The 17,702-nt window shown below is 31.9% G+C and overlaps 2 protein-coding genes across 2 annotated transcripts; both read right to left on the bottom strand.

Annotated features, from left to right (window-relative positions):
* Positions 1 to 2,526: 2,526 nt before the first annotated feature.
* LOC124928148 (E3 ubiquitin-protein ligase IPI1) lies at positions 2,527 to 10,611 on the bottom strand. The gene is made up of 6 exons (XM_047468677.1): positions 10,343 to 10,611; positions 4,781 to 4,944; positions 4,303 to 4,361; positions 3,948 to 3,976; positions 3,469 to 3,859; positions 2,527 to 3,348 (listed from the first exon to the last, which is right to left on the bottom strand). The coding sequence occupies exons 1-6, from the start codon at positions 10,491 to 10,493 to the stop codon at positions 2,766 to 2,768; spliced, it is 1,377 nt and encodes a 458-aa protein (XP_047324633.1). The 5' UTR covers positions 10,494 to 10,611; the 3' UTR covers positions 2,527 to 2,765.
* Positions 10,612 to 12,202: 1,591 nt separating this feature from the next.
* LOC124925877 (F-actin-capping protein subunit alpha) lies at positions 12,203 to 15,896 on the bottom strand. Its single transcript, XM_047465996.1, has 10 exons — positions 15,686 to 15,896; positions 15,437 to 15,555; positions 14,661 to 14,750; positions 14,417 to 14,481; positions 13,365 to 13,526; positions 13,179 to 13,257; positions 12,991 to 13,068; positions 12,796 to 12,870; positions 12,673 to 12,708; positions 12,203 to 12,444 (listed from the first exon to the last, which is right to left on the bottom strand). The coding sequence occupies exons 1-10, from the start codon at positions 15,786 to 15,788 to the stop codon at positions 12,337 to 12,339; spliced, it is 915 nt and encodes a 304-aa protein (XP_047321952.1). The 5' UTR covers positions 15,789 to 15,896; the 3' UTR covers positions 12,203 to 12,336.
* Positions 15,897 to 17,702: the final 1,806 nt, after the last annotated feature.

Below are 17,702 nucleotides of genomic sequence, written 5' to 3'. Positions count from 1 at the left end.
TAAATATGATAATGTGAAACAAACCCCTCCTAATGTGAATAAATAAGGGAATGAAAATAAATATAATTTGAATTCAAAATTAATTTATTAGTCAAAATATATTATGAGAAAGATAACTTAATTAAAACGATAGACAATCTATTCTTTAAATTAGTTATTAAGAGTATTTAAGAATTAAGGCCATTGCATAAAATTTATTCATTCATGAAACATATTTTCATTTTTACTACCTAAAAATGATTAGTTATTTCAAATATAAATGTGTAAAGTATATAATAAAAATGATTTATTTTAAATAATTTGACTGTATAAAAAAAAGCAATAAAAGTATAATAAAAACAATATTTTAAAATTTTAAAATAAATTACATAAACATAATCAGCAATGACAAGTGGTAAGGCCATCAAGCCTTCTTCTCCAAAAATTCAGTCACCGGATTCGCATTTTCTGGCAAGTTTTACTTGAAAACTCTCTACCATCTATTCTCAAATTCTTCGGTTATCCGTGCATTCTCATTCATTCGACTAAGAATATAAAAAATAAATTATAAAATAGAAATTACAAAATATAAATATGATAACGTGAAATAAACCCCCTCCTAATGTGAATAAATAAGTGAATGAAAATAAATATAATTTGAATTCAAAATTAGTTTATTAGTCAAAAATATATTATCATAAAGATAACTTAATTAAAACGATAAATAATTTATTCTTTAAATTAATTATTAAGAGTATTTTAGAATTAAGACCATTGCATAAAATTTATTCATTCATGAAACATATTTTTATTTTGTATTATCTAAAAAAGATTAGTTATTTCAAATATAAATGTGTAAAATATATAATAAAAATAATTTATTTTAAATAATTTGACTGAGTATAAAAAAAGCAATAGAAATAACACTTAAAAAATTCTGTAATAAAAACAATATTTTAAAATAAATTACATAAACAGAACCAGCAATGACACGTGGTAGGCCATCAGACATTTTTCTCCAAAAATTCAGTCACCGGATTCGCATTTTCCGGCAAGTTTTACTTGAAAACTCTCTACCATCTATTCTCAAATTTTTCGGTTATCTGTGCATTCTCATTCATTCGACTAAGAATATAAAATATAAATTATAGAATAGAAATTACAAAATATAAATATGATAACGTGAAACAAACTCCTCTTAATGTGAATAAATAAGTGAATGAAAATAAATATAATTTGAATTCAAAATTAGTTTATTAGTCAAAAATATATTATGAGAAAGATAACTTAATTAAAACGATAAATAATTTATTCTTTAAATTAGTTATTAAGAGTATTTAAGAATTAAGGCCATTGCATAAAATTTATTCATTATTCAAGAAACATATTTTCATTTTGTACTACATAAAAAAATTAGTTATTTCAAATATAAATGTGTAAAGTATATAATAAAAATGATTTATTTTAAATAATTTGATTGAGTATAAAAAAAGCAATAGAAATAACACTTAAAAAATTCTGTAATAAAAATAATATTTTAAAATTTTAAAATAAATTACATAATCAGAACCAGCAATGACACGTGGTAGGCCAATCAGGCATTCTTCTCCGAAAATTCAGTCAACGGATTCGCATTTTCGGCGGGCTTTACTTGAAAACTCTCTATATCTATTCTCAAATTCTTCGGTTATCTATGCATTCTCATTCATTCGACTAAGAATATCAGAATCATTTCTTCCACTTCTTATTCAGATTCCATTCTTTTTGAGTTTATAGTGAAAACGAATAATAAGCAATCTCTCGCCATATCCAGAAACCTTCATTATCAAACCCTTTCAAGGTAAATCGGTGATCAGGTGAAGAAGGAGATGATGCATCATCATCAACCCTAATAGCCGACTGCCCCTTTCCAGGTAAAAATTCTTCTTTAATAATTTAATAAAGTAAATGGGACATTATCATGTCATTTCTTCTTCTACATACAATTAATTGAAAATTGACATGAATAAATATAAGTATTATTTTAGTATTTACCAAAATATTAAAATTTTGAAAAACTCAAAACCGTTAATTTCAGTAGCACTCTATTAAATTTTTCAGTATAGTGAAAAAATCGATATTTTTGGTAATTTGCGGTTCGATGGTTTCAATATATCAAAAATATTTGTAATTTTCACCCCTAATCCTAAGTTCCTTAACCACAGTTTAACTCAAATACAAAAGTATTACTTAAAAAATTAAAAGTTTCAGGTTCAATTAGTAAGAAACACTCAAATCCAGAAGTATTACGTAAAAATTTACAAGTTTCAGGTTCAATTAGTAAGAAATGTACTAATAAAGCTTTGATCTAAAGGGGAAAACTTTGAAAGCTTTGATCTAAAGGGATCATAACTGTAGGGGTCGTGCTAGCCACCCCGAGAAATAAACCCGGTAAAAAAAGAAGTTAAAATCTAAGCAACGTCAGGTTATGAACATGACTAACCAAACCTAAGCACTAGAGAACTAAAGAACTAAGAACAGATTCATGCCAAGAGAGGAGGATGAAATAAACAAAAGAAAAATAATGTATTTACAGTCAACAATCAGCATTTTTTTTAAGTTTAGCTTAAAAGTACTGAGAGCTTAGGCACAACTGTTTCAGCTAACAGAAACAGGCCATTATAATTGATTGCCACAGTTTTTTTTAATGACTGCCAAGTATGTTGGGCCACAAACCATTGGCGCGACAAATATAAAGTTGGGGGCAATGCAAAATATATTCTCTTCTTCTTCTGATAAAGAAAAGATTAAGAACCTGCATGTCTCTGATGGAAGAAGCCATTGGATGTTCCACCACCAGTAGTAGCTGACCAGTAGTTAATTGGCACCCTGCTCGGTTCTCTTTCGAGTACAAAGTCTCCTCCTCCCAACGTGGGAGGAGGTACCACCTGCTCTCTCTCCCATTCTCCTCCAAAACGAGCTGCAGACAGGTGGTGATTATCGGCCGTAGCTTGGAAGTTTCCGCCAGAGGGAAAGTAGTAGAATCCAGCTGCCTGATCAGAAGAAGATGATGCTGCTGATGCTGCAGCCATTGGAGGGACTAGAGATGAAGAAGACGAGCCCATTTGATTACTACTCGGCCTCAGTATGCTGGGGATGACAGAAGGATGAATGGTTGTACTGATACCCTGCTGAAAGTAAGTCTCTATTTGATTACTACTTGACCTCGGTATGCCGGGGATGACAGAAGCTGGATGAATGGTTTGTGTACTGATACCCTGCTGAAAGTAAGTCTCCAGTGCTTGGACTCGGTCTTGGGTCCGAGCAAAACTGCCTCGATAAGGAGGAATAGGTGAAGGAGTGATGGTGCTGGTCCCACCTGTAGCAGTACTGCAAGTTTCCATGTTGTAAAGTTCAGCGCAAAGTTAAACAAATCTGTCTTACCATAAATGCCATTACTTTTACATTGTGGATTAGGAAAGCAACAAAAATAGATATAAAAATGCTTACTTGTGACCCACAAGGAGAGGATTCATAAAGGATGTTGGTCTTTGTAAATCTTGATTTGTCCAAACTGCCCTCTGATTCAAAGAAGCAATGGATGATTGATCTGGGACAGCTATGTGGCTGGTGTTGCTGTTGTTTGGGAAGGGAGAAGAATGGTGCTCCCAACTCTGGTAATGAATGTCCATGGTAGGAAAAGTATAAGAAGTGGGCATCTCACTGTGAACTGGTGGGACACTCCAATTACCAAACAAACCAACATTATCTGGCACAGTACTTCTGCCTGGATTTGATGAAGAAGGATGGAGGGGTCCAACATAAGTAACGTATGGGTGAGTAGCAGATGATACAGCTCCATGATCAGTATACATGAGACCTGGTCCAACAAGATTAGGATCTGTTGTATAACAAGAAATACATTTTTTAGTAGGTGATCCAGAAATTTATAACTGTAAACCCAAACTAAAGAAAAAGGGAAATCTTACATGTAGTTGGTGACAACTGTATCCTCTCGCTGCAGAGAAGGATTATGTTAGAACAGAAAATTTCAAAATGAAATTAAAAGGCAAAGACATTTCATAGCTGTTGCAAAAATTTCAAAGCCCAAGACTTGTTTGGGTCATAGCTCAGGAACATTGAATTCCCTTCTCAAGACCTTATTGCCATCTCTATGAACACAACAACAAAACTGTTTCTGGATTGAACTATCTATGTACAGAGGAGGACAAAGGGTCTAATAAATATTACGAATATATACTTTTGCAGTGGCGTTAAACCTCCTAGATTAAAGAACAAGAAGATAAGTCAGATGGAAATAAGTATTAAGCAGTCCAAACATACTTCAAAGATTCCTGAAGCCGTGCCAATCCTCCCACAGGACACCAGTGAAGTCCAAAAGACTGCAAGATTTAGAAAAACAGGTCGGACTCGCAGCTTCAGAAAAGAAGACAATTAAACTACAAGACAAACATGGAAATATTAATTTAAATCAATTCATAGTAGTACTTTCCAAATAACCATGTTCAGATACCAGCATGATTATTCTTTGCTTACACTCTCTTTGAAAAGTATATCAATGATGCATATATACTTGAGACCCGAAGGCAAAAAACTGAAGAAAGTAAAATGAGATCGAAGTCTCAACGCACTAAAACTACATGAAGAATCAGGCCACATAATAAGTGACAAATGCCGGATATCAAATCGTTATAACTCAAGATAAAAAAAAAAGTATTGAAATCACTTTATCACTGTTATATATACCGTGAAACTAATTATAACAGATACTAATTTCTATCAAGGTTTGGGAGATTTGTACCATATCGGAGATGGCATGATCAAATAAATCATCATCATTGTGCCAATCTTCAATGCCATGATCCGGAAATGCTTGATTAGCATAAAGCCACTGACCTGTCTCGATTTCCCGACAATTGGGACACTGCATTGCATTCTTAACATTGAATGCTGACCCAATGCAATCTGGTCATAAAAGATCAAGATTAGTGTGAAAGAAAATTACAATAAACATTAAAGAAGGAAAATAAGGAAGAAATTCAAGAAGTACCAAACATAAACATATAAGATATGATATACAAAAAGATAAACATAGGGGGAACATAAAGTAGTGGAAGCAAGATATTTCATTGCTACATAATATGAATTGAAAATATGTGCCTGAGAGAGTTGACTTTATTCATAGTGTTTAGCTCCCCAATATGTTTTTTCTTATTCGGATCAATGGCACTAGTTTAGGGAATTGAATAATTGTCAAACTTAACTAAAATCAATGTGCCTCTGCCCAAATTTGAAATGGAAAGACGGGAAGTGATGGTCTAGTTTAGGTCTTCAATGTATGTACTATATTATACTACAACAAATACCAATAATAGAAATAAAGGAACCTTGAAAGGTATATAATATCTTTCTATCTACTTTGTATTCAATACAAGAGATTGGATTCATGTAGCTTTCCTTGCTTGTTCAATAATTAGATAGATATGATAAAAAAAAAGGACAAAAATAATATTATGTAATGCATTGTTATGACAAAGAGAAATTATAGGTTTGACAAAAGAAAAACATTTCATCACACTTGCGAGGTTTCTCAGAAATCGTAAGTCTAAATGTAATTGACTAGTAGTCTAGTAAAAGAAATATAGAGAAAAAGACCTAAATACTTTCCCCCAGTCCCTTAATCGTAACCCGTATGCTTCCTCTTTCCGAGACTTCGCGCATAAATGCATTAGACGCCCGATCCTTGTGCACGGGACGATCCTCATCCCAACCCATTAACATGATGGGTTTAAATATTAAAGTTTAGTAGTTAGTGGTCAAACTTGCTCAAGTGAAAAAGGTTTGGACTTGAGAGGTTGAAGTCTCAAATTCGATTCCCGCCAAAAAAATACTTTGATTGAAGATGAGGGTCATTGCGGTGGGATGCTATTCTAGCCTCCTCCATAAATAAACACACAAGTATCAAAAAAAGAAACAAATAGTAATTAGAGGTAGTTATAACGGTTCTTAATGATTAAAAGTGGTTATTGACATTAATATTTAACGTGTAATTTGTATTAAGAATTTTCTTCTTCTAAGGATGTCTTGAATAAAATTCTGCATCAAGGAACTACCTCTAGCTAATTTTAACTTCTTATAACTAACAGCTAACTATCTATTTAATATTCACGCAAGTTATACTAGATAGCCTTAGGCTGCATGTATTGTAACATGGCTACCCTCCTTCAAATCTCTCGACCACGAAAGATAGTGAGAAAGGAACTCTCTTGTCTCTTCTCGTGGAAGACCTTCTCCGCACTACTTAATTCGTATTTCCATTCTTGTTCAAGATTTGCAACAAAAAGAACTCCTTTAGTTGCTTTAGGAATTGTCAATGAAGGAGGGAAATGTTGTTGACAATGTAGAATCACAAAACAGGAATTTCTATTTAGGAAGAGGAGAAGTGAAGAAACATTTAGAAAGAAGATAAATGCTTAGAAGAAGACAATTCTTGTTACATATTCAACATATTACACACTACATATTGCATTAATAATACTACTATCAATAATCGCTATAACTACTACTAACTACCTATAACTTCTTATCAATAATAATGATATTACATTCCATAATACTTACTAGCCAATTTGTATGAGTTAATAGGATTACGGTTATTAGTGAAGATGCCCAATCGTGAGATAGTGAGAAAGGAACTCTCTTATACATATCACTTTAGTACACATCATTACTTCCCCTATAGAAATCCTTGACCTTAAGGGTTGGGTGAGTTGTGCAACATTATCTTTTTTTTTTGCTTCTATCATAAACAATTCAGAAGATACCATGTAGTGGCATCCCTTTTCCCAGCTGGCCAATGGAGGGCTAATGTACAAACAAAAACAGTTTAAATTCTTTGGTGTCTCCGCAAACCATGGATCGCTCACAACATCATGGAATAAATGTAGGGGATCGCTCACAACATCATGCAATAAATGTGGGTTGATCATTAGCATTTCCATGAACAAAATCGCCGGTTGCATCTAAGACTTGAAGATGGAGATGTGTTGTTGGATTCAAAATTTGTAGAGTCCATATATTTGTTGGATTTGTGGATAACAATATCTTGGTAGTTTGTACATGTATGCATCCTTCTCCATTTTGTTGACGTATTTTGTGTCAAAGTAGATATTAAACTTTTAGATTGAATATCTAGTTGTTGGAAATATCAATCGAAAAAGACATCCATCCAACTAAAAGAATCTTGAATAGATTGAAATGTTGCCTCTATTTATTTTCGTGATAATCCAGTGCCCCCTTGCCCTCTTTTTTTCCCTTCATAAGTCGGCCCACTAAAGCCCAACTGCATGATGCCCTAACCTTTACTCTAGTATGCCGCCAAACACAAGAAAAATGGCCTTATCTTTTTTTTACCCTGGCCTAACTAATCCTCCTTATCCAGAGTCATATATGGTCGACGAAACAGGGGAAAGTGACATCACAGGCAACACTAGTCGATAGGAAGATTGTGATATGGAGAATTGCTCTCAAGTAACCTTGAATTGAATGATTTCGCTACAACCAAAAGTAAATGAGAATATAGCACCTTTGAACTTTATTCCCACATTTACAATACTAATTCTTTACTACTTATAGTAATATTACCTAACTAACCATCTTGATTTTCTTGGACTAGAACTATAACAAGCCCATGACAAATTTGAACCCTAACTACACCCTTACATTTGATCAATTCTCCCCCATAAGAACTTCATTGTCCACAATGAAGGAAAATTTTTAACTTGACTCAAACATAAACAAACAATGGAGTACAATGCTTCCAGCTTTAGCAGCCACAAGTCTCTCCAAAAGGCTCAGCAGCTTGCCTAAAAATGGTGATTTGTTAACCCTTGAAATCAATGCATCCCTCTTTATGTTTGGATTAAATCAACTTCAGTTCAAAAAAGTACATCGCCCAAGGAACTTGTGAGCTAGAGATCTCTACGATACTCAACCATTAGCGAGTCCATCCCTAAGTATTATTCACCCTTTAAAATCATGTGTCCTCGAACGAGGCCTCTTTAACAACTTTTGGGGGGAAATCGTGACAATGAGGAGTTGAGCGACTTTTGCAAAGGTTCCTCTACTTCATCTTCAATTTTATTTTTCTCCGAAGTTTTGAAAAACATACAATGATGTACCATTGAACCATTGTTTTTTCAATCGCTTGGAGAAGATGATCAACAATAAAGTTAAGCGGCTCTATTTGTGGCCTATGTTCGCTAACTTGATGTTTGTTGCCCCTTTGACTATTTGTAGCATTCTACTTTGAATATCATCGAATCATGTGCGTTATCATTTAACATATAAACCATCTTCTTCTGTCCAACTGATATTTTTCTTCATTCACGTTCAAGAATGGATCACTTTTTAAACAAGAAAAATGTTATCAACAACAATACTCGCATCTTCTTCTTGTCTATGTTGTAGCACTTCTTCAGTCGATTATTGAACTTCTTTAAAGACCATCTTTGAAAATATCACATTAGACAAATATGAACTCGAACATGCTCAATATGCTTGTTCTTGAACATATTGTTGGACACTAACATTTTCAGAAATGGTTGTTTTTTCCATGCTTTCAGTTGATGCATCATTTTCTTCCTCCAGAAAGAAGTGCCTTCTGAGGCTGTTCATTTTTGTGCATCATGTTATTCAGCATTTCGTCTAATTGGCCCAGCTGCCGTTCAACTACTTTCAAATCCCGAGTCCAACCTATCCTTTCTTTCAGCTTCTTGATTGAATGAAAATCTCCACAAAATCTTGCCAAAGATTCTTGGTAGTTGATCTCTCATTTCGGGTTTAAAGATGTTTCCATGTTAACCTCCACTAGAATTGGAAAAAAAAATGACTTATAATTGCCTATTTTAATTCAATCAGTTTTTGGTAGATTTTTGTAACAAATAATAAACCATCCCATTTGCGAGCATTTCCTCTATACAGTTTGACGTCATTTGAATTCTTTCTGCCATCTCCATTTCTTCTTTTTGGAAGAACTTCTCCATTTCGAAAATCCATTGTTCCACGCGTGTTTAGCACAAGATTTTGAGTCTCGCGTGTCTACCATTTCACCACCAAGGCATCTTGAAAGTAGATTTTCCTACACATAAAGGAAAAGACCATGCGTTTAGGCGCAGCAGTTGACTGGACATCTATTGAATCTTGGGGATATTGGCTTTTCTCATAAGGGTAGAAGAAAGTCATGTTTCCTTTTTGCAAGAACTACCACTCAAGAGAACAAAAGAATTTGATAGAACCTATCATTGGCACTGGGCAGAATAGTTTTCCAAGAACAACTGACCACTAGCGAACAAAGGAACTAAAACTTGATAAAAAAAAATCAGAAATGAATCAAACAAGAATCTTAAATTTTGAGAAGTTAAATGGAATTAGACTTGGGGTTGAGAAAAGAATTGGCAGAATCTGAGATGAGAAAAGAATCGGCAGAATCTGAGATGAGAAAAAGGAATGGTCAGAAGATGGGAAAAGAAATGGCCATAACTGGTGCTCTGATACCATTGATATGGAGAATTACTCATCTTTCAGTGTGACTTTTGTAAAGATAGGGAGGATGAACAATTTCAAATCATTGAGGGGTGTGAACTAAGGGTTTGCAAGGTGAGGATGGCCTTGCAAAAGTTTTGGGCAAAAAAGTATATCTTCTAGTTTGGTTGTGCTATATACCATGCTTAGAGGGATGATCAAACATAATCTAAATCAGATTTGGGGTTCTTGACCTAAAGAAAAGCAAGGATTCAGCCTTGCTAAATGATAACAACACAAGTAATGAAGAATTCCCAGCTCGTCTGCTCTTACAAGTACCTATGTTACTGCAGAGCCTTAGATTACACTACGCATACCTTTGTGGTATGTGATGATTCCTTGATACTTGGGTTGAAAGAGATTAAACAATTCCAAACAAGGGGAAATCATTTCATATTCTTGAACCCATACATACCCAGAGAAATCAAAGCCACACTAACCATGCATGAATACACTAAAATCTACAGAAGAGGTATTTCAGCACAAACAATACTAATCATGGTTACTCATTGAATTTCCCCAATCAAATAGTGGATACAGAGAAATATATAGACTTTCATATTACCCTTATGGCTATCTATCTATCATGATGAATCAATCAACTTACTAAGTTAACATAGGCATAACTTTATATATTAAAAAAACCCTGAAGTCGATTCTTTGGAGTCTCTAACGTACATGAACAACAGCATTAGATATAAGAAGTAAAATGAAAAAGATGAGTCTACACTACACTACACTACAGTTGACAGCAATAATGTTGATAGGTCATTGAACTTACCTAGATGAAATTGATGGCCACATCGAAGCTTTGCCCATGATCTCTTTCCATCATCGAGCACAGAATCCAGACAAATCGAGCATTGCAGCGACGAGTTGTGGAGCCCGTGACCATCGTCGAGCATATCCGCATCCACCAAATTCATAATCATGTAAGTAAACCTAATAACCTTGAACAAGCACACAGTCAGTCAGTCAGCTAAATGAATAAATTCTTCAGATTTTGGGAGACCGGAGGAGAAGCCAAACAGAAGAAGAGAATCATAAGACTTGTTGTTGTATTGGAAAAGAAGAATAAATATTTTATTAGTAATTAAATTCAACCTTTCTTTTCTTGCTGTCTCAATTCTATCTCAACTCTCTCTCTATTACAGCCGTTATAAAAATATAAAAATCTAATAGTGAAGTAATCAGGAGAAGACTACTTTTTTATTTATTTTATTTTATTTTATATTATATTTTAATGTACTTTTTAATATTTTATTTAAAATATTTACTTTATTTTGAATAAGATAGTTGTGTATTAATGTAGTTTGTTAGAAAAGATAACTTTTTTAAATACTAATAATCAAAGTTCATTTTTAAATTTATTTGTTAGGTTGAATATATTTTTTTATAATATATTTTTTTATAAAAATGTGTTTTTTATTTAATACAATTTTAATATATTCAGTTTTAATAAAAATATAATTTATTGTTTAATTTAAAATATAATTAAATGTATATACATTTTTTTCTCTTTAATTATTTCATCCAAAATAATTTATTAATATTTTTTATTCAAATTCTTTGTTAATTATATATTATTAATTTTAAATTTTATTTCAGTTTATATGCATGGTTATTATGTTTTTAATTATAAAATAGTTAATTAATATATAAAACGAACTCTAATATATATATATAACAATGTAAATTGAATTTATAAAAGAATAAACTAATGTTTTTAAAAGAAATTATGTATGTGTTTAGTTAAAAACAATCTTATAATAAGTTTTAATATATATATTTTTTTATAGAGAAATGATTAGGTGAGGGAATTTGGTGAGGGAATGACGTGCATAATCTTATTCGTTGAAAAAATCAAATAATTTCTCTCTTTTCTCTCTTTCCTCCAACTTTTACATTTTCCAACCAATGAAGGTGATGCAATGTCATTCCCTCACAAAATTCCTTCACTAATTTCCCTCACTCTATCACTCCTCTTTTTTATACATGCTACATTTAAAATTAATTAAAACTTAATTTTGTCTCACAGTTAGTTATGATAATTAATTTAACTATGTTGTTAATCTTTGCTTATTTATTTTTTCATTATTATTATTTAATTCTATTGTTATTATTAAACTTTTAAGTATCTAGATTTTTAAGAAATTAAGTTTTATAAGTAATAAATATAAGATGATTAGAATATATAAAACATAATATATTAAAATTTATATTTATATTAGGTTAATTATTTATACCTAACAATGAAATCAAGTGACAAAAACTTAATTTAAAAATTCAAAAGCTTAAAATTGGACTCCAGTAATAATAATATTTAAAATGGATCAAGCTAGATATCCCAGAATCAATTTGGGTCACACAAAAATAAAAACATAATTTTTTTTTTGAAACAATGTAAAAACATAATTAATTCATAAATGAAATAAATTATGTACAATCTCAGTTAATCTATAAGAGTGGTATAAAAATATCCTATTTGATTTCAATATTAATTAAAAACAATTAGGATTTTATAATTTGATTTCACACTAACAGTTTTAAAATAAAATCTTGACATAGAAACTGTTTTGGGATGATTAAGCCAAGTATTTAGAGAAGGCAGTGGAGTGCAAAAGTTACAATCATAGTGAAAGATTCACAAATAGACTCCAATATATTAAAGATCCCTCTTTACAAATTATACCATTTCCAACTGAGAATAGAAAAACTAATAACAAAAATAAATAATACAGAAAAGGCACAAAAATCTTCAGTTTGGGAAAAACACTACTTTTCAATCCCAAGTTCTCTTGAGATATCTTTAGTTAGGCTAAATTGCAAGGTGTTGTGCCATGGGAAGAGAGTTCGAGTTACTGGAAGTTTCCTCCGAAGATCCTGGTGCATATCGACACAAAGGTTAAGACCAAGAATTACGACGCCTCTAAGTTCCAAATTATTTTATTAACCAAAATCTATGAATTGATTGATTTCTTACCAAAAAAAAAAAGCATTCTTAACTATATATATATTGGGTATAGAAATAGAAGCTTTTCTGAAAAACTTTATTCTAAGTTATTAGACTTGCATTTGAGAAGTTCCTAGACTACTTTAACGATCAAATACCTTAAATGTGGTATCTGGTAAATCTGAGTAAGAACCCTGCCAATACCAAAGAGCTACCGATTAACGCTAAAAGTAAATTTATCAATGGTAATACAGAGAGATTAAGCAAAAAGCAACACAAACCTGAAGAGCAGTAAGGTATTCTGTCTCATGGTGTCGGATAATATTGCTCAAGGAAATTGCGGTATCATCAGGGGACTACAGAAGTGCATGGAAAAGGAAATATATCAACCAAAATAAGAAGGGTTCATACATGGTCCAATAATCCTAAAATGGAAACATGTTATGTTATCAAAAGCGACAAGATTACAGGATCACCTGAAATAGAGTTGAATCCTTGCATTCATGTTCTGCATCTAATTGGACGTTTCCCTCTTCAAAATAGTGTGCTCCCACCTGAATGAAGAACAAACTTTAGAGTGGCGTATCATTTCCTGTATATACTTGTATGACCAAAATAAAAGCATCAAGAAACATATTTAGTTCTACAATGACCATGAACTTACTTGCCATTTGCCTCGAACCTCAATCAGTTGCGCTTCATCCTTAAACTCAATGTTCCACACTGATCGCCAGCTCCCATTGCTATTTATATATAACAAGTAAATGAAGATAAATGACAGTTTTATGTGTACAATGCACTAAAGAGAAAGCAAATCTTTTGGGAAAAGAAGAATGGTTAAGCTGACTACCAGAAATTCTGAGGACTGTGTCGACTAGCTGAAATGACCACAACAAACTCAAAATCAGATCCTGGTTCTTCCACGTCTTTTCCCTTCCCACAATAAACGGAACAAACACCTTTTGGATAAGCTTCACTAACATATCTCATTACTTCTTCATCAAGTGCACATCTGCCCACAAAAGAAATAATAAATTTAAGAAAAGTGTAATATTTAGCAAACATGGATCAAGGCATATAATGTCTAAGTAGGCTAATCATGTCAGCTCTTTGAATAACAGAGTAATTATCATTATACTAAAGTCGACTTTCTGCAAAATACAAAACTAACTATGTTTCTTATCTTGCAACAGTGTACATGTCTTCGGTTTTCACTTATGTTACAGTAATCATGTAACCATGTTTGTATGGTGGCGCGATGTTCTGCATGAATCATGTATAGTAAGCTGTTCCCATGCATTCGAAGAGAGTAAAAATTCTCTTCAAAGGGTAAAGAATTTATGTAGCATAACAATATTAGAGGATGACTATTATAATAACTTCTATGGTCAGATTCAATATTTTGCATTTACAGTAGTTTTAATAATTTTGTTTCACCCTCTTAATACTGCTACACGTGTCATGTATTTCTTTGGTCTAATTTTTACCATAGTCAATGCGACTTTCCAAAATCATATATACACGTAGGCTTAGCGTTTTATGAATTAATAATGAACGTGATGACATGGCATAACCATCATCTTTTAGGACTATTCCCTAATCTAACAAACTCTTCCTTATTTCCATAATTTTGAACCACTCTCCTGATTTTCTCTATATGGATGGTTTCCTAATCTAGCAATGTAATAAAAGAAAAAAAACCTTCAAAATGAATATTGAGATACAAAAAACATTATGGGCAACATGATCTTTCTCTTCCTGAAATTGAATAGTTTAAATTAAGATGAACTCAGAAATTTCTGAAAAAATAACTAATCAAATATATCATTCAATAAAAGTATAACTAAGAACGTCATCCAAAAGAACAAAGAGAAAGCTAATGTAAGGGCAAAGTAGTAATACCGATACTCCTCAACATATGGTGAGGGAAGCTCTTCATCACTTGCTGGTCTCACCTTTGTGCAAACCTGGATCAATTTGCATTTATGTGGAAAAACTTATGTCAAAGCCTTTTGTCCCATTCAGAGAGTTATAGCTATTAAATTGAGGGGGGAAACACTAGCATGCACATAATTAGCTTGAAAACAATATCAAACTGTCCACAATCATTGGAAATGTAAATGAAAGAAGAAAACATATTACTTACTTGCTTAATATGATCGACTTTAGAAACTTGTGCAGTCCTAGGATCAAGATATTCATCCTCTGTAAGCTGACTATATGACGTGATAAGGACCTTTAAGAATTGATATAACAACAATTAATTCATTTTCAACAGCTTATAGTTTTCCATTAAGTGAAAATTCAACTGCATGAAAATTTCCTACAGATGACCCAAGTTTAGATGATGATAGATTCCATAAAACTCAAATATAAAGAGCAGGTGCACAGATTCTCAGTTCAACGGAATGTCCTTCACTGGGTGATAGTCTACTGAATCACATAACCATTAACCTAGATCAAGGGCCACACATTTATTAACAATGCAAGTACTTTGTCTTTTATGACTGTTGCAAATGGTGACTTCATTAACCCCATACCTCAATGAACACCAGTCTAATACTCTATTCTAACACGAGTTATCCGAAGTTACCTTCTGATTCTAGTACTCTATTATAACATAGGTTTTCTCACTGTATTCCAAGAAGTCTAGTACTTTTATAATCCTAAAATCTTATAGATATGACTCATTTTGATCATAGCATGACCAATTTCCTATACATAAGAGTGTATTTTCATTTCCTTCGAATACATCTCATAGCTACTTCAGATTATACATTCCAATTGTAAGGCATTAATATTCTTTCAGCCACCAAAAGAAGTTGTACGTTTCAGCTCTAATTGAAGACTAACATATAAAAGTCAAAATGCCTAAAATCAATACACTAATAGGTTAAGGTCCTTAAGGAATAAGAGACATACCTCATCACCGCTACTTCCAGGCATTTTCAGGCATATCATGTGAGATCTATTATACAAAGGAAATGCTTCCGATGCCGCCGTGTTATACACATCATCGTCATCCAGAACAGATCGAAGGTCTGCCACAACCAAATTAAACAACGAAGATATCAAACAAACGGAGCAATTCAATCAGATGAAGTAATAGAGAAGAAATTGAACATGTAACTGGTGATGAGACGACGGAAGATTAGATAAGATATGAAGTACCTTTTGCGACGTATTGTATTTCGCCAGCAGGAGCATTAAGAAGGAACCATTTGGCGATCTCCGTCTTCTGCTTGAGACTGAGCTCCGGCTCTTCGTCGGACATCTATCTAGTAGAGAGTTTTCGCCGGAAAATTGAAAAGGAATGTGACTGACTGACTGACTAAATGCAAATTTTGAGGAGGGAAAGGGAATGGACTTGACACTGAGGGCCAGCCAGTTGATCTGTAAAGGTTTTCTTCTGGCGCACGATGCCTGAAATCATTTTCATTGTCCAAATAACTTTATTTTTAAACTATTAATTATTCATATAAATATATATTTATTATTTTAATTTATAATATTAAATCTAATACATCTTAAAGTAACTAATATATTTTTAAAAAATAATTATTTATATGTTATAAAAAAAATAATTGTGATTTAATTACAATATTAATTATTATATTTTGTATTAATATTTACAAATTATTAATTATTCTTATAATTATCTATTAATGAACAATTTTTGTGATTGAAACTATTTAGTGAATTAATTTATTATATATATATATATATATAACTAGTGTAATAAGCCAAATGAATTATAAATTCAAATTAATAAACATAATGTATTGTTTATTGTTTAGTTATCTTCATTGGAAGGCTCACCTAACAAGTTAGTGAAGAAGAAGTAGTCAAAACTATTTGTATTAGGTTAATGTTCTTAAAAGTATCTTTGGAGTTAGTGTATTAAATGTGAGCAGAGAAGAATGCAATAATTTCTTACGAGGGAGACAAATAATTGAACATTCACAGAAGGTTCGGGTAGATGTTCACGATATTACTCAATACTCAACTAAATTGGAGAACAAGTTTTACGGACATTCAATTAGATGTACATGATATTACTCGGTATTATGGATACTCAACTATATTGGGGAACAAGTTTTATTGGACATTCGATTAAAGAGGTGTCATGGTTACTCCACTAAATTGGGAAATAGATGTCTTTTTCTCAAATATTCTTCTGCTTCCTTTAAATAGTGAGAGATTTGATAGATATTAAGAATTCCCTGATACATTATTAGAACGAAAAGATGCATTATCTAATTAACTATTAGTTTTAAGTCGTCTCAGATGATTCATCAATAATTTAAAAGGCTTTTCTTACCTATTATTAAGAAAATAGAGATGGAGGAGGACCTGTTTGAAAGTAAGAAGTCATTTTCCTACTTCTTTTAGATAGTAAAAAATTTGATAGATACTAAGAATTCTTTGATACATTATTAGAACGAAAAGATGCATTAGATAATGATTAGTTTTAAGCCGTCTCAGATGATTAACCAACAATTTAAAGGGCTTTTCTTGCATATTATTAAGAAAATAGAGATGGAGGAGGACCGGTTTGAAAGTAAGAAGTCATTTTTTTTTATTTTTTTTCTCAGAAAAATATAGCTATTCTTAGTATGATATTAGGAAAAATCTTATAGTTATTACTCAAACAAGCCTGAAACGAATGCTTTTATATTCGTCCATAGGTCAAATAGGATATGTAATTATTGAAATGTTATTACCCGATACAAGCTTATTTTCATTGTAGTGAAAACCAAATATCCTAACCGCTGGACGACATCGGATTTATGTTTTTTCAATCATTATGAAATTAATACATTTTAATATTAAAAGCATAATGTAATTTATTTATTATTTTAGCTACCTTCAACTCCCCTAGTTTGTTAGTGATAAAAGATTATTATTGTTGAAATTTTAAACTAATTTCATTAATTAAATAAAAATGAGAATTTTGATAAATAAATTAAATGTAATTTAATCCAAATAAATATAAATTCATATCAAATTCACGTGAATTCTTGGTGCCAATGAATAAGATCGAAGGTAAATAGATAAGATTAAATGCCAATAATCTAAAAATGATAGTAGTTGGATGAATTAATTACTAGCCGTTGGATTGTTAAAATGAATTTATTATGATGGTTTCATTTTCAATTATATATATCTCATATTTTGAAACTATTAA

This window comes from Impatiens glandulifera, chromosome 2 (genome assembly GCF_907164915.1).
Source record: "Impatiens glandulifera chromosome 2, dImpGla2.1, whole genome shotgun sequence".
Classification (NCBI taxonomy): Eukaryota; Viridiplantae; Streptophyta; class Magnoliopsida; order Ericales; family Balsaminaceae; genus Impatiens; species Impatiens glandulifera.
The sequence above is the reverse complement of the archived record's forward strand: the minus strand, read 5'-3'. Positions and strand labels throughout refer to the sequence as shown.